At 44.7% G+C, this 21,716-nt stretch overlaps 1 protein-coding gene across 1 annotated transcript in view; it reads right to left on the bottom strand.

Moving 5' to 3' along the window:
• CD101 (CD101 molecule) overlaps window positions 1–21,716 on the bottom strand; it is a 35,367-nt gene that overhangs the window by 3,862 nt on the left and 9,789 nt on the right. The window contains exons 4-7 of the mRNA XM_066621282.1: window positions 15,916–15,944; window positions 10,868–11,248; window positions 8,778–9,152; window positions 111–524 (exon numbers count right to left, since the gene is read on the bottom strand). Coding sequence (XP_066477379.1) covers window positions 111–524; window positions 8,778–9,152; window positions 10,868–11,248; window positions 15,916–15,944 — 1,199 coding nt within the window. The remainder of the gene's footprint in view (window positions 1–110; window positions 525–8,777; window positions 9,153–10,867; window positions 11,249–15,915; window positions 15,945–21,716) is intronic.

Here is a 21,716-nt window from a genome sequence, read left to right as displayed (position 1 = left end):
TAAAGACTATAGCAAAAATTAAACATGGCTTAAAGAAAAACAGTAGATTTGACCTATCTAGTATAGTGATATTAAAAAGAAATGCTTCTTAAAATACCCTATGAGTTTACCTGAATGTTGGAAGTGCACTATGGTTCTACCTGATGTCGCCTCTCCAATTTTGTTCCAGTCACTACCTGCTGACCAGAGCCATTCTTCTGCTGCACAGTAATATTTGCCACCAACATCATAATCCACTGACGATATATGCAGCTGGTACAGATGCTCGGAGACCTTCTCGCTATGAAATCTGTGTTTCTGCTGGCGAGAACTGAATGCTTCTCCATATACCAATATATTACTGTAATTGGTCCTTAAAATCAGCACTGGAACTGCATCCATGGGAGAAAGTGGGAGAAAGTACCAGGCAACTCCTAAATGAGAATCCTCTTTGGTAAGCGAGATGATTTTACATTCAATTTCTATGTCTTCATTGCTAGTGACTTCCAGCTCCTTAGCACGCATGTCAACTCTTAGCTTGTTTTCTAGATCAAGAATCAAAGAGAGTAATTAGGCTTTAATATTGTTGACAGCATTATTCAAAACCTTATTAAGAATGTCCTAATACACCAAGGTAGAATCTGAAAAGGGGGCCTTTGAAGGACTTAATAGGCAGATGGGGATGGAGAACAAATGTACTTTTCTGTTCAAGGATCTTTCTGGAATTTAAAATGCAAAAAGCATTATGTGGGTGCCTGAAAAGCTCATACAGGAACATTATTGGAATTTTGAGGGTTGCTGTCCTTAAGACTTGTTTATTGGTTTCCTGGCTGCATCTTGCTGACCACCTGTGGGAAGCAGGATATTGGACTACATGGTTCTTTGGTCTGATCCAACAGAGTTGTTCTTCTCATAGCAATAGTAGCAGCAGCAGCAGCTGGATGGGGAGAGGACTCTGGAGTAAAACCTGTCCTTCCGGACCTCCCTTTGAACATACTTGAACTCGCATGAGAACCTTTATGACCAAAAAGGATGGTCCAAGTCAATCTGCTTCCACCCACCCCAATTCCACACATCCCACAGGGATGACCTGTACTTTTCCCTTCGCTTGTATTTCTCCTCAACAGGACTCCACAGGGTTGCTGGGGACACTGCTCATTTGAAACAGGTGCAGTGCACTGAACTCTAGGTAAGTAAAGGGAAGGGAGGTGAATCCAAGCTCCAGATCACCATCCCTGCCCACCTGGTGCTTTGCAAACAGCTGGGTAGGTGGGGAAAGGTGATTTGGAGTGGAGGCAGCTTCCCCCCCCCCCACTCAAGCAGGAGGGAAAAGAGGACTGATGCGATCCTCTTTCAACTTACTCTTAGTGGTGGGCTGGACAGAATGGCAGACAGATGGGACTGAGGACTCATCAGTTTGTCACGTCCTTGTCACTTCATGGACAGACTGGCCTTGACCTTTCTTCTGCTCCTCACAGGTAATTAAACAAGTGAATGCAATTGAGCTTTTAAACCTTTAACATTGGCAATATGGACTCATCCAAAAACTCAAACTTTATCTGCATATAAATTGTTATGTGCTCCCTTTGCATGTAACCAACCAGAAAGAGCAATTCCACCTCCATGTAGATTCTTGTGCTTTCAGACAAAACTATCAGCAAAGCAACTGAAAATTTGTGACTGGGTAAAGAAGAAGAGGACCAGAGAGCTAGAAGACATTATCAGCAATGTAACTTTCTGACTTCCTCTTATGCCGAATACCTGAATGCCCATCTGCCTGTTTCTCATGCCTCGCATTTTGTTTCACACTATTCCACCTCCTTGACCTTTATATTCCTTCTAAAGGGTTTGTGGATGATTTGGTGCAAGTCAAAAATCGTCCAAATGAGGATTTTGGATTTTTACCTTTTCAGCAAATGGACATGACAAATTCTCACAGGCTGCTGCCTCAGTGATGAGCAATGACAAGGTTTTTTTTATATATCGTCACAAGAGCCACAAGTCATTGTGAGAAGCCACAGGGGACACTGCTGGCTTCTCTCCAGGAAGCAGCATGATGTGGTCTGCGTTGCACGGCAGGTGCTTTCTTCCCAGGGCCAGCACATCTGTGAAGCCAACTGAGGTGGCTGCCTCAGGCAGGTGACAGCCATTTCTGTCCACCATTTGCCTCCACTGCTCTTTCTCTAGGTTAGAGAAAGGAGGAGGAGAACCAGCAGAATAGCAAGTGTGGGAGAGAGGTGCATTAGATGCCTGACACTTCTCTCCTCCACACTTCCTCGTCTGCTCTATTTTGTCTTCCAAAGAGGCTGGCACATCACCAAGTGTGTGGGGGTGTCTCATGCTGTCTCAAGCACTGGGACACCTTGGGCTGGCTTTTCTTTCTTTCAAAGCACTCCGCAACCACTCAGAGGAAAAACCGAGAAAAGACCATCATGCCATCCTTGTGGCACAGTTTGCTGTTTCCTGCTGCCATTATTCTCATTAGCTTCCAGAGCACAGTATTTGATTTCTATCAGGAAATGCCCATTGCGAAAGCTGCAACTGCCTCTCCAAAGCCAATCTCTCAGAAGAAACCCAAACTGTTGCTTTTAAGTTTCTGTCATCCATGGTGGCCTTGCTGAAGAGAGATGACATGAAAGGAAATATCAAAACCCACTTCAATTTAATTAACTGAGCACAATCTCCATGTTTCCCCTTTCACTTTGAACCCTGGCTGCTGACAGCACAGTTTGTGCTTTCTGCGGCAACAACTGAAGTATGCAAAAGAAAGCAGCTGCTTCAGATTAAATGTGCAGGGCTCCCAACGTACATTTCTGCAAAAACCATTGTCTACTCACAGCGGCTGAAAACCTGCCAGGGTGAGTCACTTCAAAAAAGTCCCCCAACTTTTCCCGCTTCTCCACTGCATTGGTCAGCTGCACCGTTAGCTTACAACTTCCTGTACTGTGTTACCTCATTGCTTATTCCCCCCCCCCAAGTGAGGTGTTCATACACAGTTAAAATAGGAATTATCTACTAATCTATGCTCTGCCATTTATTGTATATATGTCTGCTGGGTGACTGTTTTCCTTTAAGAAGTTTTCCACTTGTCTATTATTAAAAGTCCAAAAAATCCTTATTTTCAGGTAAGCACAACAACTTAACAACTTTCTTTGCAGGGATGGGGCAAAGAGCATCCCTCTTAGGGGCCAGCCATATCCAAACCCAGGCCTAGCACAAGTGCTTTCAAACCCAAGGTCTAGTTAGGCATTATAATCCTGGGTACATCATACCTCAATAGAGGGGGAAAGGGTGTGCATCAGCCACCATACACCTCCAGGGTGATGTGCTCTGTGGTCACACCCCATGCTCTCACCACAGGCTGAACCCAGGGAGAAGGCTACTCGTTCACCAGCCTCCTTCTCGTACACATTTCTTATGCCCCTTTTCCTCTCTTCCTCTTCAAATCCAGGGAGTGGGAAGAGCAGCAGCTGAGACTGGCACACTGCCTGGTAACCATTTGATGTGTCACTCAGTGGTGTCACTAGAGTTTGCATCACACGGTGCAGGAGGCCAGCGCTTCACCCCCCATGCAGTGGGCAGGGCAACATCCTAGGTGGTGGGCATGGTGATGTACCATCGCCCCGCCCCCACTGGTTTTTTGGCTGTACCTTTTGAAAGAATAAAGATATTTCAACATGGTTTGTTGCACTGCATTCTGCATGAAATTACACATTGATATATAACATGATGGAATTAATCCCCCAAACTGTGATTTTGGTCACTACTGGTGTCACCGCCCCCCCCCCCAGGGTGTCAACTTACTAACACCTTATTGCGGCAATTCTCAAACCTTTAGCACTGGGACCCACTTTTTAGAATGATAATCTGTCCAGGACCCACCAGAAGTGATGTCATGGCTGAAAGTGACATCATAAAGCAAATTAAAATAAATAATTATAAATAATTAAATTAAAGTAAAACAAATAAATAAGGTGAAGCCAGACCTGTTCCACCAAGTGAATTTTCTCTGTAGCCTGCCTGCAATCACCCCCCCCCCAAAAAAAAATCAGTAAGGGTGCAATCCTAACCCGCGCTGGAGCAGGCAAGCCAGGAGGCTTGCGCTGCATCCAACACAGGATTGCAGCGAGCAGAGGCTCAGCCATGGGCAAGGGGAAGTTCTTCCCCTTGTAACAAACATTGCCCTTGGGGTAGGGAAGGACCAAGGGAGACCCCCAAACCAGCCAGGACTCAACCCTCCTCCACCATCCTCAAGAGCAATGCTTATTTATTTTTGCTTACTCCAAGCCCCAGGTCCCATTATCATACATGCCCCTGGTCAATCACTGCACCCAATGTTTTAAATAAAAGATTTTTATTAAAGCTTTAAGGGAGCTTCAATTGCTCCATAAAAACATTTCTACATGCATCACAATAGCTTTAAAACAAGAAAGATCTTACCTAAAAAGAGGCTAAAACTACCATCTTACAAGTCTCAGTATTGCTTCCACTATAATAGCTGTAAACTCCCTTCCCCCTGCTCTGTTTTCAGGCACCCAAGCCCAGGTTTTATTCTTTAAATATTAATACCCTACACCTGGTTAACCAACACCCAACCTAAACCATCTTAAAGGGAAAGGGACTTGCCCCACCCCGTGACATGCCCCTCCCAAGTTGGAAGAGATTCCAGCCAAAACTGGAACTATTCCAACCCACGGAATGAGATCCACATTAAAATTAAAACCATAAAACATTTTGGTATCCCGTAAGACAGTGCCTGCACTATGCCTATACTAGGACTGTCAAACATCATCTTATGGACCCCATCTCCGTGACAATGAATCAGCCACAGAATTTAAAACTCCCCAAATATGGGAAATAGAAAATGAATAATCTTATAAAATCAAAGACCACCTTAATCTGAAGGGGACTATGATCACTCTGGATCTGAAAATGGGTGCCTAAAAGAAATGGCATACTGTAGTTATTGATACAGATCTTACAGCTATAGGTACATACATACATAAAGGAACAAAAATCTTACATAAAGGAAGAAAAATCCCTCCACAACTTTTCCTTTACAAAAATATAGCCAATATTTGGGGTTACAGAAAACAGATTGTATATCACAACTCTCTTCCTTCTTCAATATTCCACCATGAGCAAGGTTGTCAGTTCCAGATGTCTTCCATTGTATTGAAATCACTGCAGCCAAAAAGCCTCTGCAAAATTCATAGTCCAACTGGAGCAAGAAAATCAACATACACACAGCTCCCATAGGGTGCACTTGCTGGAACCAAACCCAAAATGTACACAAATAGCTCTGTAGCTGTAAAGAAAGTTTGGGAACAGAAAAATTTCTGCCAGGTAAAAGATCTTTTAAAGCCACTGCTTCACCCTTTATAATTTCATGATGGTACTTACAATTTAACATCTGACACACCCATCCCCCTCCACCAATTACTGGGGAGAACACAGGTATTTTTAAACATTCCAACACTGGCTTACATAGATCAACTACAGGGGTTAGAGACTGCTTTCCCATTTGCATTGAGAACTGTAGAGTCCCTAATTCTCCCTTATTTAGCCTGTTCAACGCTTTTGCTGGTAAAGAAATGTCCTGGACTTTATGATCTTGAAAAACTTTACTCCCACTCTCTGGACATGAAGGTACACCCTCCCATCCTGCAACTGCCTCTTGGGCTAGTTCAGCAGATCTCAGTCCTTCTGGCAATAATACAGGTTCAGTCATTTCATAACTGTAAGGGAACAGTTCTTTTGAAAAGGCTTTTACTTCAGTTTGCCACAAAACAGACTCCAATGGACCATCCACACCTGGAAAAAGTTCTTCTGAGGAGTCCTTTGCTTCAGATTGTGTTAAGGAAAGTCCAGACAAATCATCAGTATCCTGGAATAGATCTTCCACAACTTGCTTTACAAAAGACAAACAAGCAGTTGGGATACATGTCTCTATCTCCTTTAACTCACTGAGCCCTTGAGAGGTACCTTTGTGCCTAGCAGAAGTAGAAGAGAATGCTAATAGCTCAACAGCTGCAGCCACTTCCACAGACTCCATCTCTCCTGCACCCAGCACAATCTGTTTAACCTCTTCTTTCCTGGAAGCCTCCTTCCCACTTTCACTTATGTTCTCTTGGGCCACAACTTGGATCTTAGAAGCAACCATTCTATTTCTGTAAAAGTTCTTATAGTCAAATTCCAGTTGCATCTCAGGCAGACTTGCCATCTTTTCTGTAAAAACTGCACTCAGTTGCCAACATTTGGTATAGTCTAAACCAGACTTACACATTCTCTCCTTTGCCAACTCCATGGCATGCAGCTTCTTCACTGGTTCTGATTCCCCCTGCTCCACTGGTTGCCTCCAGTTTGCAGAATCAGACACATCCATTCCAGATGCCACTTTTGGTAACTCCGATATATGATTAATTGGTTCCATCTCTCTTTCTTGCCATTGCAACTGTGGGAAAGTAGCTTTGGCAAATTTCCACCACTGGACTAGCATTTGAATTTGATTTTTCAACATCTGCTGCAGAATTTGTACTCTGGCCTCTGACCCTTGCAAACTAGTAGTAGGCATCAAACTGTCCACTGCCGACATCATTACACCACCTTCTTGCTTCTGGGACAGACAAAACTCCAAGTACTCCGTTTTGGGTGTAGGAAAATTCCACAACAACTCCCGATCACTGACAGGAAACTACACCGCTTCTGGGACTACTTCAGCAGCTCCCTTATCTGTCCTAATCTCTTGTTGCATTCCTCACTCCACAAAACAAAAAACAGCTACTGTAAAATGCATGTTAACCAATGCAAATTGACCAAGGACCATGTATCATTGGTTAGCACCACCCAGTTCTATTCCAAGTGACCAACACCACTATTCCTTCTGTTAGGTACAGGTGCACATAACCAAACACAGTGACTCACCACACCCACCTAACAACTCACCACTGGAGGTACCCACCACTAATTACCATGCCAGACACTTAGCAGAGTCCACTACTATTTACCATATCAGGCACTTAAGAACCCTGGCTGCCACCATGTAACAAACATTGCCCTTGGGGTAGGGAAGGACCAAGGGAGACCCCCAAACCAGCCAGGACTCAACCCTCCTCCACCATCCTCAAGAGCAATGCTTATTTATTTTTGCTTACTCCAAGCCCCAGGTCCCATTATCATACATGCCCCTGGTCAATCACTGCACCCAATGTTTTAAATAAAAGATTTTTATTAAAGCTTTAAGGGAGCTTCAATTGCTCCATAAAAACATTTCTACATGCATCACAATAGCTTTAAAACAAGAAAGATCTTACCTAAAAAGAGGCTAAAACTACCATCTTACAAGTCTCAGTATTGCTTCCACTATAATAGCTGTAAACTCCCTTCCCCCTGCTCTGTTTTCAGGCACCCAAGCCCAGGTTTTATTCTTTAAATATTAATACCCTACACCTGGTTAACCAACACCCAACCTAAACCATCTTAAAGGGAAAGGGACTTGCCCCACCCCGTGACACCCCTTACCCATGGTTAAGGGCTGGGTGCCCCTATGGATCCCTTCGGACCTGTGCCGCCTCCAGAGGTGGCGCAAGTCCGAGAAGAGCGGAGCGGCTTGAAGCTGCTCCGCTCGCCCCAGGGACGGGAACTGGGGTCCGGCATAACTGCCGGGTCCCAGCCCCGCCCCCAGACCTGCCCTCTCCCACCCTCCCCCTGCCCAGTAACACCCCCTCCCGCCCCTTCCCCACGCCCCCCATGCCTACCTTTGCTGCTTATGTCTGCGCACTCGCGCTGACACAAGCGGTGGTGCGGGAGCTGCGGCAGCAGCTTCTGTCTCTGTCCACGTCAGCGCATCTGAATGCTCCGAAGCAGCTCCCACCTAAGGAGGCGCAAACGTGCTTTACGGCACGTTTGTGACCCTCCAGCACCACCTATACCGGCATAACTGCTGGTTAGGATTGTGCCCTACTATTTTCAGCCCTACCCAGTACCCAGTTCAATTTATGTTCTTATATTTCAAGCATACCACTATCAGGACCCACCTGGCTTTACAAGTCTAACATAGAAAACATTTACTTTACCAGCTGAAGCCTCTGTCTTATTCTTTTACGGGGGGAAGATGCTGCCTCCTGGAGCATTTGTTGAGCTCCAGTCCCATCAGATTGGGACCATTCTGGTGACCTCACATTCCCCTTTGCTTGTCCTGACCACGAGCTAAGGCACGTTTGCTTACTCGCAAGTAAATGTGACAGTTTGGCTTAGTTTCGCTTTCCATAGGGTTCAATACATTTGCCAGCTTGGATGGAGGGACCTCCTTCTCGGGTGTTTTTGGGGGGCTGCATTCATTGGATCATGACCCTTCTGGTGTCGTTGGATTCCTCTCAGCCTGCCCTTTCCAAAGGACTAAGGCACCTACTCGCATCTAAATGTGCGATACAGCTCAGTTTCACTTTCCGTTGGGCTCCATGCATTTTTTGTTTATTGTTTTTTGCCAATAACTTTTGATAGAAAGAAGATATTTCACTCCAGTTTTTTCATTGCATTCTGCTGGGAACTCCACATCCAACGGCATATAACATGATGGGGTTATTCCTTACCACCATGATTTTAGCGTGTCACCCCCCCAGTGCGCGTCACCCCCCCTTGGGCGGCACCCCATGCAGCCCGCACCACCCACTCCCCCCTAGCGATGTCACTGGTGTCACTTCAGGAGCTCTTGAGCCAGCCCTGCTGCCAGGAGCCAATGGTGTGTACTTTGGTAAAAAAAGGTTTGACAAAGGAAATGGTTGCAAAAACACACCTACCAGGTTTGGTTACCTTTATCTCAACAGGATTAGAGGATATCATGTTTCTCAAGGCTTCTACTTCACACTTGTACATCCCTGCATCCTGCCACGTGGCACTGTGGATTAGGAGCCGGGATAAAGAGAAGGATTTGGTGACCTTGGTTTTCTTCTGGAAATGCGAATGGGCCAATCCCCATTCGATGGTGCCTCCTGCAGTGACTTTGACCACCTGCTGATATCCATCTGACTTGGAGCTGGGCTGGAACTGCCAGGTGATGGATGTCTGCACAGGGTGGCTGATGTACTTAGTAGACACTCTGCAGAACAATTCAAAATCTTCATGCAGTTTTACATTTGCATCTCTGCTGATTAGTTCAGCGTTTAAGTTCTGTCCTGTTAACAAAGAGTAAAATAATTTGCACTGTTTTAACACCTTGTCAGTAGTTCATTCAAACTGCAAAACATTCATGTCAGGGAACCCTTGAGCCCGTCTTCCCGTATTTAACATTAACCTCTAGGTTAATTTAGTTAACTGCTATCAAAATCCATATTAATTTAAGATATACAAGTGTGCGCCACTTAACGACAGGCATACGTTCTCCGATCCCTGTTGTTATGCGATTAGGTTGTTAAGTGAACATTCGACCCAATCAAGTGCCTTTATTTTTTAAACGGACACTCTGCTGCAGGCTATGGGAGAGCTGATTGCCTCATTAGGAGTCTCTTTGTTGTGCTCTGACCACCATCATATATGCGGTCCGTTGTTATGCGGCCTGTTGTTAAGTGGTGCATGCCTGTACTTTCTTTCCCCTAGGGGGCTTCTGTTTGCCTCTACAGCCAGTGCTTATCTAGAGATGTAACAAACCAATCCTATCTGGGTTTTTTGCTTCCAGAACTCACATTCTGCCAGAGTAAAGTCCTTAGCGGCAGCATGAAAGTTGGAACAGTGTTGTATGCTTCTGGTCACTGGCACAAATGGCCAAAGGCTTCTGGAGACTTCGCGGCAGGGGTGAGGAGGGGAAGCTTCAGGGGCATCCCAGAGTCAGAAAGGCAGGAGCAACCTGGATGAGATGGATCTTGGTGGCAAAGACATCTTACCTCCAATTTTCTAGCCCACCCAACTTCTTCCACTCCTTGGACACATGCCAACAACTAGCTGGTATGGGTTCAAGAAGACTCACAGGCAGTGAGAAGGCCTATCTAGAAGTAAAGAAGCTTACTTACCTCTAGTTGGCCTTCTGATCACCCCTCCCCACCATAGGATGCAGCACAAACCCTGTTGGTATAGCTGTGTGCTATAGCATGGTAGGGAACAGGACTGGGCTGTTAGTCCCACTGCCAGGATAGGGCAAAGAACATAGCATTGTAGTTCTCTGTAAAACATGTCTTCCATTTTCTTGAATCAGCTCATGCTGACCTGGATTGTTTCTGAGTCACTCACAAATGCATTGCCTTGGGCTGATCCAGAAATACTCTAGCTCTGCTGGAACACTTTTAGGAGAGTAGAAATGATGCACTGGGGAGTGCTATGCGTCTGTAATGCATTGTCTGCATTTTGGCTAGGGCTGGTTAGTTCCAGACTACATGAAAGTACCTGCAGATATAGACATGCAGCTACCGAGCCCACCCCCGCAAACAATGCTACCTTCTCTCATTATCCGCATCTCTCTTCTCATTATCTGCTATGCAGAGATCTTCCAGAGGCTACAGGGACCTTCGGAATGGTGCCTGTGACCAGCAAGGACCTCTTTAAAATGGCCAGTGGAAGCTTCTGCTGGTAATTTTAAAGGGGTCCACGCTGGTCATGTGCACCATTCTGAAGATCCCTGCAGCCTCTGGAAGATCTCTGCAGCTTACAGATATATTTTGGCACTCTGCTGGCTTCCTGAGGCTGGATTCTTCTGATGGCAGGGAAGATATCCCTTCTCCCTCCCCTCCACAGGGTACTCCTTGTACCTAACCCCATTGATCCCATAGGATCAATGGTTCGTTATCTGCTAATTAGCTAGGGTTTCCAGAAACCTTACCCTATCAGATAACAAGAACTGATTATGCGTATATTTATAAGTCAGGATAACTAGAAGAATGTGTGAGAAGGGTCACCTTACCCAGAGATTCCACTTTTGTTGAGATTTCCTGAATGTGGTTCCAGCTGCGGTCCTTGTACCGCTCTGTCACTTCACAGCGATAAAGCCCGGTGTCAGCTGTGGCTAAAGTGTTGTAGATGGTCAAGGTAAACGTGGAAGAGTCCACCTTTTCTACTCTGAGGTCACCATGAGCAGCACGTTCCAAATAGGAAGTACCTTTCTTGAGCCTGCCATCTTGATCCATGCTGGCTATCAGCACCGGAGGATCTCTTTCAATCTGGATGTGCCACCAGCTCATAGATAGAGAGTTATCCGTTACACTCACATTGCAGTGGAAGGTCAAAGCTTCTCCTTCCACAATGTGGTCTCTATTGACCCACACAGACAATTTCAAGTGGCTTTCTGTAGACAAAAGGTGGTGGATAAAGTCAAAGAATAAATCAAACTAAACAAGACAAAACATACAGAACAGGCTTATACAATATTTTGTTACTGTCTATTTACCTAGGAGATCTACTCTTCCCCCCCCCCACTAAAATTCCCAGTGATTACCGAGAAGGCCTTAGTGAACACTGTTTTATGCATAATTTATACAAATGTATGCATAATTTTTTCCTATACAGAAATTATCCATTTTTAAGGGGAAAATGTGCAATCATCTTTCTATCTTTCCCATCTGTAAGAGACCCTGACCTCTGTTATAGGGCAAAATATCCAGTTGTGAAAAGGCCGTCTCCTACCTGGCACCCTTTGGATTCCTAATCTTTTTCTTAACTAAGACCACCAAATTACTTGCCTCGTGGAGACACCATGATTGAGAAGCCTACAACAGTCCCCTTCAATTTGTGTCTTTGTTTTTGACACTAATATGATTATAAACCCTTGAAAAGATATTTGCAAAGGGGTTTGAAATCCATTGAAGGAGGGCTATAAATGGTCTTAAACATCTTGAATCTCAGTGCCATTTTATCAGTATCCACTTTCGGAGCCTTGATATGATATACAGGTGCAGCCTATTTATCCACGGATTTTTTATCTGCGGATTTGTCTCAACTCAAATGGGGTGGGGGTACTGAAGGTCACACACACACCTTTGCTTCCTTTGCCCTGCACTGGCTGTTGTCTCGCTCTGTTTCCAGGCAGCCCAAAACACTGCAAAAAGGCTCCGCCTCGCCCAGGCAGGGAATAGCCCTGGAGCCATGGAAGAGGTTCCCCTTGCAAAGGAACAGTAACATTCCTGGAGCCCCTGAGCCAGCCAAGGCTGAAGAGGGGGGCGGAAAACCCTGTGTAACCAGAACACGTGCAGTGAGGTGGAGCTCTCTCTCTCTCTCTCACTCACACACACACAGGGGTAGGTGTGGTAGCAACAGAGGGGATTGCTTTAAAAAACCCAGGGAGTGTTTGCCGAATCCCCCCCCCATGGTGCAGGCAATCACTGACACAAGCAACTCCCCCCCCCCATGGTGCAGGCAATCACGGACACATGCAAGCCTTCCCACCAAGCAAAGCATGAGATTTAGCCTACATTTAGTACGGAGCGAAGGGGAAGGGATTGAGAACAGCTGCCTTAGTTTCCTTCCATCCAGAAGTGTCAGGCTGCAGTGTGTTTGCGTAACTCTATGGAATTTAGCAGAACGCGTTTTTTGTTAATTGTGCCAAGTCATGGAACGGAACTAACATGGATAAATAGGCTCCACCTGTGTGTGTGTGTGTGTGTGTGTGTGTGTGTGTGTGTGTATCTGTTAACCATATGTATCTTCCTTTGTGACAATTCGAAGGGGAACATTGCACAGCATAATAAATCAATGTACATTGGACTTCCTATGTTTAAAAGAGCACATTATTAAGAGTTTAAGAGAAAATAAAATAAATGATAGGTAAGTATAAAGAAAGCTGCATCAGACGGCATTGCAAGAACAGTAGGTATAACTGTGTGAGAGAAAGGAAAACCAGAATTGCAAAACTAGGCATGTTTTGCTATCATTAATTTGGCAAATGGAAATCTTCTCAAACTAAATTTCATGGTTTAAAGATCTGTCTCTACAATGCAGTGATACAGACATGAAAGGCCTTCAGTGATGAGGAAACAACCACTTCATGGCCAGGCAAGCCTAATTAGAAAACCTAACCTGCAGGCAGGCATGTCCATGAGAATGAGGACTCAGCTTCCCCAAATCCCTAGAAAAACTTCTTCTGTTCATTCACTATAAGAATTCCTCCATAGTTGCCTCATGTAAATTTTCAACAGCAGGTGGCCAGAAAATAAAATAGCATGCAGATGAGGAGCTTCCAAAGAAACACACCAAAAATAGGACAGGAAATTATGGAGCAAAGGAATGCATAGAACTTCAGGGAGAAAAATATGCAAATAATGAAGGGTTTGGAATGAAATCCTTAGTTAAGGCAATGAAGCAGAAATTCAAGTCATTCTAAGCTATTCTCATTCTATAAACCAAAGGTGGAGATAATTTTTCAGAGCATTGAAGACAGTTTGAAAGAGAGATTGTGCTGTCAATATTAACCTGTTTATCAGAGGTGGAAAAACTGGATTTTGATATCGTTTCAAAAACCTGCCAAACCACTTTGACCAGAGGCTCTCAGGAAATGCATGTAACCATAGGAAGAGATGTCTCACACAAACCACTTTCAACACTCTGTTGTCTGCCAATAGCCCAAGATCAAAAGATGATAAGAAAAGGAGAACATAAATGAAGCAAGTGAGAAAGTGATCAAAAGGAAGCAAAGAAAAAATCTAACTTGGGACAAACTTTGCTTTGTAACAGCAACTGGACTTCCCCAGACTGTTTACAATATATCAGGTTGAAACTAACTAAAGGAGCAGCCAACAGGAACTCACTTACCTTGCAAACCTTCATAAAATGGAATAATTTATTACTGTCATGCAACACCCCCCCCCCCCCAAAAAAAAAAAACCCTAAACCCCAAACACACCTTTCATAATGGGAGCAACCAGGAAAATTTCTGGATAACATCCAGAAAGTTTTAAATATGGTTATCCACCTCATATAAATAGTGAAACCAAAGGTTTAGATTTAGATGATAGCCTACTGTGTTTCTGCTTCTGTGTCAAGGGAAGCTTCTCCCTTTCTTCTGCCAAGAACTCACACTTATCTTGCTTTCTTTTCTTTAAAAGAAAGTGTTGGCTGGTTGTGAAGATTAGCAAGGCCGTGATTAGTCAAAACCTACTTTCTCCCTCAACCTAACATCACCTCGCTGTGTTCTGTTGAATGAGGCTGGGGATGTTGAATGAGTCTGGGATCACCAGGTGAAAACAAAGACACCTAGGTTAGCGCACCCTGCTGAGTTTGGCATCCTCCGTGCCATTGGTCAAGTTCATCCACCTGATTAAGGTTAAGGGAATATTCAAGGGGCTGGCCTAGGGTTTCCAGTCCTTGAATCAACAATCATAACACTATGGATTAAATTTAACCTTATTAGGACCTTATTAGGAGCAAAGGAAGGGCAAGAAACTCAGAAGTGGGTCTTGAAATCTATTTTTCCACTGTTTTTTTATCCACCAATTTTTTTTATCCACTAGAGCAATGGTATCTAGGGCATCTCGACACCCCAGCCTGAGGGCCCTGGCCTCTTTCCCCTTAAGGGGCGGGGACAGGGGAGAAGGCAACAATGTGATCTCCAGGATTGCATCGCTCAGGGTGCTGCAGGGACTGGGATGCACACACAAGTCCCTGCAGCAGCCCTCCCAGGGTGCAGGAAGCCCTGCGCCAATGTCTGCAGGGCTCCCCAGCCTGCAGAAAATGAAAGTAGAGTGATCACGCTCCACTTTGGGTTTTGCAGAGGCGGTGCAGAATTGCTTCAGTTTGGCGCTGGCGCACGGCTGGCACAGGGCTTCCTGCACCCTGGGAGGGCTGCTGCAGGGACTGGTGAGTACATCCCAGTCCCTCTGCCCTGCAACTGCCCCCGCTGCCGCCCTCCCCTCCCCTCCCCTGCAAGGACTTACTGCGGCTTTCAAACTCCCGGAGAGTTTGAAAACCGCAGCACTCGAGGTTCTGGAATGGAACCCTAGTGGATAACGAGACATGACCTGTAGTTGATTACCTTTCCACATTATTGCTAACCCCTCCTCGTTACCTTTTATGTACTTTCTGCATGGTTTCACATAATCTTCAAAACCAGAGAAGATGTCTGTAGGTGTTCCAGAGATCAGGCCTACGTAGCTTCTTCTTCTTACCTCATGACCCATAACCCTTCTTCCGGAGCCTCACTAACTGTTCCCCACTGTCCTAACATCCTTGACTCTGTTTCCTTCCCACCATCTTAAAGTTAACTGTTTTGCACAATTTATTATTAGGTTTTAGCGATGAGTGATTTGTTACAGAATTTGGGGTCTCTCATCATTATTGAATGGATAATTTCACTACTGGCTGTCATATAGAGAATACTTCTGTTTGCCTGTTCTCACTAAAAAATTGGGTTTTGGTTTATCATTTGCTAGCAAATGCAGCCAACTATCAATAAACCCCCAACTCTGGAGCTTTTTTCCACATTATATTTGGAAGAAAACCAACTGGGGTGACTAACCTCTAGGCTTCACGTTTATATTGATGTCTGATGAAGATCTTTGTTCTATAGCAGTGAATGAGCCTGTGGGATTCTCCTCCATTTCAGAAACCTTACAGCTATATACACCTTTATCCTGGAGTTCCACCTGCTTTATCCTGAGGATGTACTTGTCATTGCTCTGCTTCGTCACTAGAAGATGTCCCAGGCGATATCTGTCCTCAACGTCCTTTGGAAAGGCCAAGACCCCATACTGATCAATGCTTGCCACCATCGTACCATGATGGAGCCAAACCACATGGAACCATCTGTGCTGTGTATTTTGGCCTTGTAAAGAACAACTGATCTGCAATACTTCCCCTTCCAGAAGCGAGGTCTCAGCAGCAGAGATTTTAATATCAACATTTTTATCTGTGAAAATAAAAAAATGAACACACATTTAACCTGTAGGTTCAACTACACCTCTCAGCTGATTTTTTTGTTGCAATAATGGGAGTGTCTAGATCATGGCTGCAGCAAATATTCACTGGTAGACAATTTTGGTATGAAGTGGGGGCTATGAGGCTCAGGCAACCCAGTTCTATCCCTGGTGGCTCCGCTGGGTGCAGCAGTACCAAAATGGCTGCTGCTGCATCCATCAGCACCGTTGGGGCTATGAGAGGCCTCCTCAGGGAAAGGGGACTTTTGTCCCCTCCCCCTGAGTAAGGGCACAGGGGCCATAATTGGTCGTCTCTGTTGCTGATGCAGACTGGAGGAGCTCCATGTTGGACTTTTGAGCCTGACATGGAGCATAGGATCTGGTGGAGCAGGGCCCTGCTGGTCCAACCCCCCTCCCACCCCAGTTCCACCCCCACCCTGCCCTTTCCCCACCCTGGAATGCCTCCCCCCGCCTCCAAGGCCCTCACTACTGCCCAGATCTCCTAAAGTGCTCTGGGCAACATCCGTCTGGTGCTGAGCTTAGTGCCAATTGGTGCTGGGCCAGCGCCAGTGCTGACTCAGGGTGTTGCAGACAGGCCAGGCCTTACAGCACATTTGTGACACCCAGCTCTGGTGCTGGAGTTCAGCGCCAATGCTGAGGTATGTTAAGATTGGGCTCTAAGTGTTCTAAATGAGGGGCATAAAACCATTTCTGTAGCTTGTTGACCCTTTTCACAGCCCTGAATGATTGTTTCTTTGGCAGAATTCCTCTCCTACATTAGTCTTCTTCCTAGGACCTAATAGCTAAGTTTGGCTATTAGTGTTGTGAAGACACTGAATTATGTTTAGGGGAGGACATTGCAACATTGCATAGATTTTTGTCCCCATTCTTCCCCAACAAAAGAAGATGCTGTGCATGAAAAAGAAATGTTCACAAAATGTGCCCTATTTAGATTAGACCCAGTCTAATCTAGGGTCTAATCTAGACCCTGATTTCTCAAACTGGAGTACCCAAACCCCCAGCAGACTGAGGGAAGGATGGTGAGTAAGGGCTTGATAAGTGGGCCAGAAAAACAAAAAGCAGGGTTTAATGTCTAAAAGCAGAGTATGGGAAAAACTGTCTGCTTTGAATCATGCCCTTTCAATAAGGTTCTCTATGTAAGGACAATGCTTTGAAGTTCCTAACATACTTTATATCACCATCTATCAGATGAATCCTTCACTGAGACATCTTTCAGAAAACCAGACTTAAATGTCTCCAAAAAGATTCTCAGAACTACTGTAGGAGGTTATTAACTGGTGATTTTTATTCTGTTCATTTCCATTGCAATCCAAATACAAACTGAAATATCTTCTTGGTGGTGGTGATGGGCAAGGGCAAAAGGAAAGTGGAAATTACTTCTGTTAATGATTTTGGGGGGAAAAAAGAAGAAGAAGAACAGGGAGGATGAAAGAATGAAACCTATATAAAACATACAAAAGCTAACAATGAGGTGAACCAATGCTATCTTGGTTGAAATAATTTGGTCTGCACTTATCATAAAGGTCCCTACAGTTACCAAAAAGAGGATGAAGCGTGGGCAGGGATGGATTAGTGAAGCCTTTCCTCAGTAAGCCACCAAAGTGATTCTCTAATGCAGTTTTGGAGGGGAGAGTCTGACAGCAAAGCAGTCTTCTCCACTATTTGTGAAATGGCATAGTTCTTTTACTTGCATCTAAAGACTGTCGCCAATCAGAGCCAAGCTAGTAATTGCTTACTCTACATAAATTATCCAAGGCTCTGAATGCAGGGGACATAAATAATTCAGGGGCAGAAATCCTGAACAAACATTTACCATTCACAAATATTAGCTGAATGCCTTGCTTACATGAACCATGTGGCACTTAAAACCAGCCCATTCGAATCCAGGAGTGGGTTGCGAGGACCCCTCTCTTTCAGATCTTGTATACAGCGTTTCTAAATGGTGCTACTTAATTCCTGTTGCATCCCCCTTGGGCAGGCACCACATTCCCTCTTCTGTGTTGCTGTTACCAGGCCAGGCATCACAACAGAACTCAACAGATAGTAATTTAACAAACCGAGACTCATTGGGGGACAAGGAGGACAAGGATTTAAACCTTTTAATAAATGTTAGATGACAAGATGCATGATTTAAACTGTTAGAAAACTAGGGAGTTTTGGGTGTAGGAACCTAATGCCCCGATCTCATATGCCACTGGTGGATAGGATTTTGTGGAAAGGTCTGATGACAGACAAGAGGGAAATGTGCCTTCATGCCAATCATGGAACCCAGCCTGGCTGTGCTGTATTAGTACTTCCATACACCTCTAACACACAGCTGTGCTGTGGAAAGATCCAAGCACTGCTTGGCAATGACTGGGCTAGAGAGAGTCCTTCTCTTCTCTGGGTCCTTCTCTTAAGAACATAAGAACATAAGAACAGCCCCACTGGATCAGGCCATAGGCCCATCTAGTCCAGCTTCCTGTATCTCACAGCGGCCCACCAAATGCCCCAGGGAGCACACCAGATAACAAGAGACCTCGTCCTGGTGCTCTCCCCTACATCTGGCATTCTGACTTAACCCATTCCTAAAATCAGGAGGTTGCGCATACACATCATGGCTTGTACCCCATAATGGATTTTTCCTCCAGAAACTCGTCCAATCCCCTTTTAAAGGCGTCTAGGCTAGACGCCAGCACCACATCCTGTGGCAAGGAGTTCCACAGACTGACCACGCGCTGAGTAAAGAAATATTTTCTTTTGTCTGTCCTAACCCGCCCAACACTCAATTTTAGTGGATGTCCCCTGGTTCTGGTATTATGTGAGAGTGTAAAGAGCATCTCCCTATCCACTCTGTCCATCCCCTGCATAATTTTGTATGTCTCAATCATGTCCCCCCTCAAGCGTCTCTTTTCTAGGCTGAAGAGGCCCAAACGCCGTAGCCTTTCCTCATAAGGAAGGTGCCCCAGCCCCGTAATCAGCTTAGTCGCTCTCTTTTGCACCTTCTCCATTTCCACTATGTCTTTTTTGAGATGCGGCGACCAGAACTGGACACAATACTCCAGGTGTGGCCTTACCATCGATTTGTACAACGGCATTATAATATTAGCCGTTTTGTTCTCAATACCCTTCCTAATGATCCCAAGCATAGAATTGGCCTTCTTCACTGCCGCCGCACATTGGGTCGACACTTTCATCGACCTGTCCACCACCACCCCAAGATCTCTCTCCTGATCTGTCACAGACAGCTCAGAACCCATCAGCCTATATCTAAAGTTTTGATTTTTTGCCCCAATGTGCATGACTTTACACTTACTGACATTGAAGCGCATCTGCCATTTTGCTGCCCATTCTGCCAGTCTGGAGAGATCCTTCTGGAGCTCCTCACAATCACTTCTGGTCTTCACCACTCGGAAAAGTTTGGTGTCGTCTGCAAACTTAGCCAATTCACTGCTCAACCCTGTCTCCAGGTCATTTATGAAGAGGTTGAAAAGCACCGGTCCCAGGACAGATCCTTGGGGCACACCGCTTTTCACCTCTCTCCATTGTGAAAATTGCCCATTGACACCCACTCTCTGCTTCCTGGCCTCCAACCAGTTCTCAATCCACGAGAGGACCTGTCCTCTAATTCCCTGACTGTGGAGTTTTTTCAGTAGCCTTTGGTGAGGGACCGTGTCAAACGCCTTCTGAAAGTCCAGATATATAATGTCCACGGGTTCTCCCGCATCCACATGCCTGTTGACCTTTTCAAAGAATTCTATAAGGTTCGTGAGGCAAGACTTACCCTTACAGAAGCCATGCTGACTCTCCCTCAGCAAGGCCTGTTTGTCTATGTGTTTTGAGATCCTATCTTTGATGAGGCATTCCACCATCTTACCCGGTATGGATGTTAGGCTGACCGGCCTATAGTTTCCCGGGTCCCCCCTCTTTCCCTTTTTAAAAATAGGCGTGACATTTGCTATCCTCCAATCTTCTGGTACCGTGGCTGTTTTGAGGGACAAGTTGCATACCTTAGTCAAGAGATCTGCAACTTCATTCTTCAATTCCTTAATAACCCTTGGGTGTATGCCATCAGGGCCCGGTGACTTATTGATCTTTAATTTATCAATGAGGTCTGAAACATCTTCTCTTTTAACCTCTATCTGACTTAACTCCTCGGTCAGGAGGGGCCGTTCGGGCAGCGGTATCTGCCCGAGGTCTTCTGCCGTGAAGACAGATGCAAAGAACTCATTTAATTTCTCTGCCATCTCTAAGTCTCCTTTTATCTCCCCTTTATCTCTCTTCCTTTCCCAAAGCTTTGTGCTGCTTTTTATGATCTATCAAAGCCATCGGTATTGAAGCAAAGCAGAACCAGACATAGCTGAAGGTAAAGGAAGAAAGGTGGGTTTGGTTCTGCACTGCTTCCCAGCAACCAGCTTTCTCCCATTTCTTAGGCATATTTCAGCTGCAGAAGCACAAGCTGTAACATGTACTGTATAGCAGTGAAAGAAATAAGCCTAAACTTATTTTTCTGCTTAATCCCATATGTTCTTTGGCCAGTTTCATGCCTTATGCTTGTCTTTGACACACACACACAAAAGAATGAGGTGTGGGCGTGAAAAAAGGTACAAGAATGTGGGTACAAGGAAAAGGAGTGCTTCTTCTTCTGGCCTTTTCTCCCATTCTTAGGTTAATTCTTGTTTTCAGTCAGCATTTCCCTGGTCCTTCTAAGAACGTGGACAGACTTTCATTTTACCTTTTAATAAATCCCTTAAGGATTTATTTTGCCAATATATTTTTTCCCTTTTCTTGCTTTTGAAATCTAACTGTTTTCTTTTCTTATAAGAACCATTTTTTAAAAAACTAACCTTCATTTTTGGGTTATTTTTGTGGATTATTAATCTTTTTTCACCCATCAATCTTGAGAGATTCAGGCACATGTGGTAGCTATGATCTTGATTATTTAACTGGGGGGGGGGGAGAGGACTTATTAGGTTAAATTAGGGAACCTCTAATGTCATCCTGAGCAGTTTTGCGCAGGGATGAATCTTATTACATTCAGTAGGGTTTGTTTTCTGAATAAAACGTCTGAGATTGCAGTCTGAAACTAAATTAGCAAGCTTTTGGCTTTAAGTACACAGTAGGAGGGGTTTAGGTGGCTTTTGCAAAATATTATTATTTGGTTCTACTGTACTGTGTGTAGCTCAATTTATTATTTTGATGGCTTACGGTATGTTGGCTTCTTTGTGAATTTCACTTGTTTTTAGTATCTTTATTTGCAAAGATTAGTATCTTTATTTTACATGGACTTTGCTATTTCTCCCATAAATCAATAAACTGTAGGATGTGTTTCAGTTACAGTGAGGGGGTCTGTGGTCTTTTCTACTGGTTTAGCTTACTCATTGGGGAGTAAAAAGAGTCTGACTTGCAGTGTAGAGGGGAATTTATGACCTGACAAAAGAAAAGGCCCAACTGATTTATGTAAAAGGCTACTTATTACCACTATAACAGAATACAAAGAGACCTCTGCTGTACTCACATTTTGAGCTGGCTTGGACAATACATCTGACAGGCCCTGTCCGCTGTGTGATAGATGTGATTCCCCCACCTCTCTCCAACCACATAATTGCATGGGAGGTAGGTTGCCTAAACCCCTCGCATGCAATTTAAATAGTACAAAAAGTTGGATTTAAATTGCATGCAAGGGTCAAACCACCACTCCACCTCCTGATTATGCAAAGTGAAACAGTATGCTTGAAGGGGGAGGGGCAGTCTTCTTGCCTAGTGGGTGCAGCCAATCAGGCACATCATTAAACTGTCCCTTTCAATCCCCAAAACCTGTCCAGGCTGCATCAGAGTATCAGAATAAAATGGATAAACAAATAAATTCTTCATTTCTTTTTGGAAGTTTATATATTTTTTCTGAAGGTT

The sequence above is a fragment of the Tiliqua scincoides genome, chromosome 3 (genome assembly GCF_035046505.1).
Source record: "Tiliqua scincoides isolate rTilSci1 chromosome 3, rTilSci1.hap2, whole genome shotgun sequence".
Classification (NCBI taxonomy): Eukaryota; Metazoa; Chordata; class Lepidosauria; order Squamata; family Scincidae; genus Tiliqua; species Tiliqua scincoides.
The sequence above is the reverse complement of the archived record's forward strand: the minus strand, read 5'-3'. Positions and strand labels throughout refer to the sequence as shown.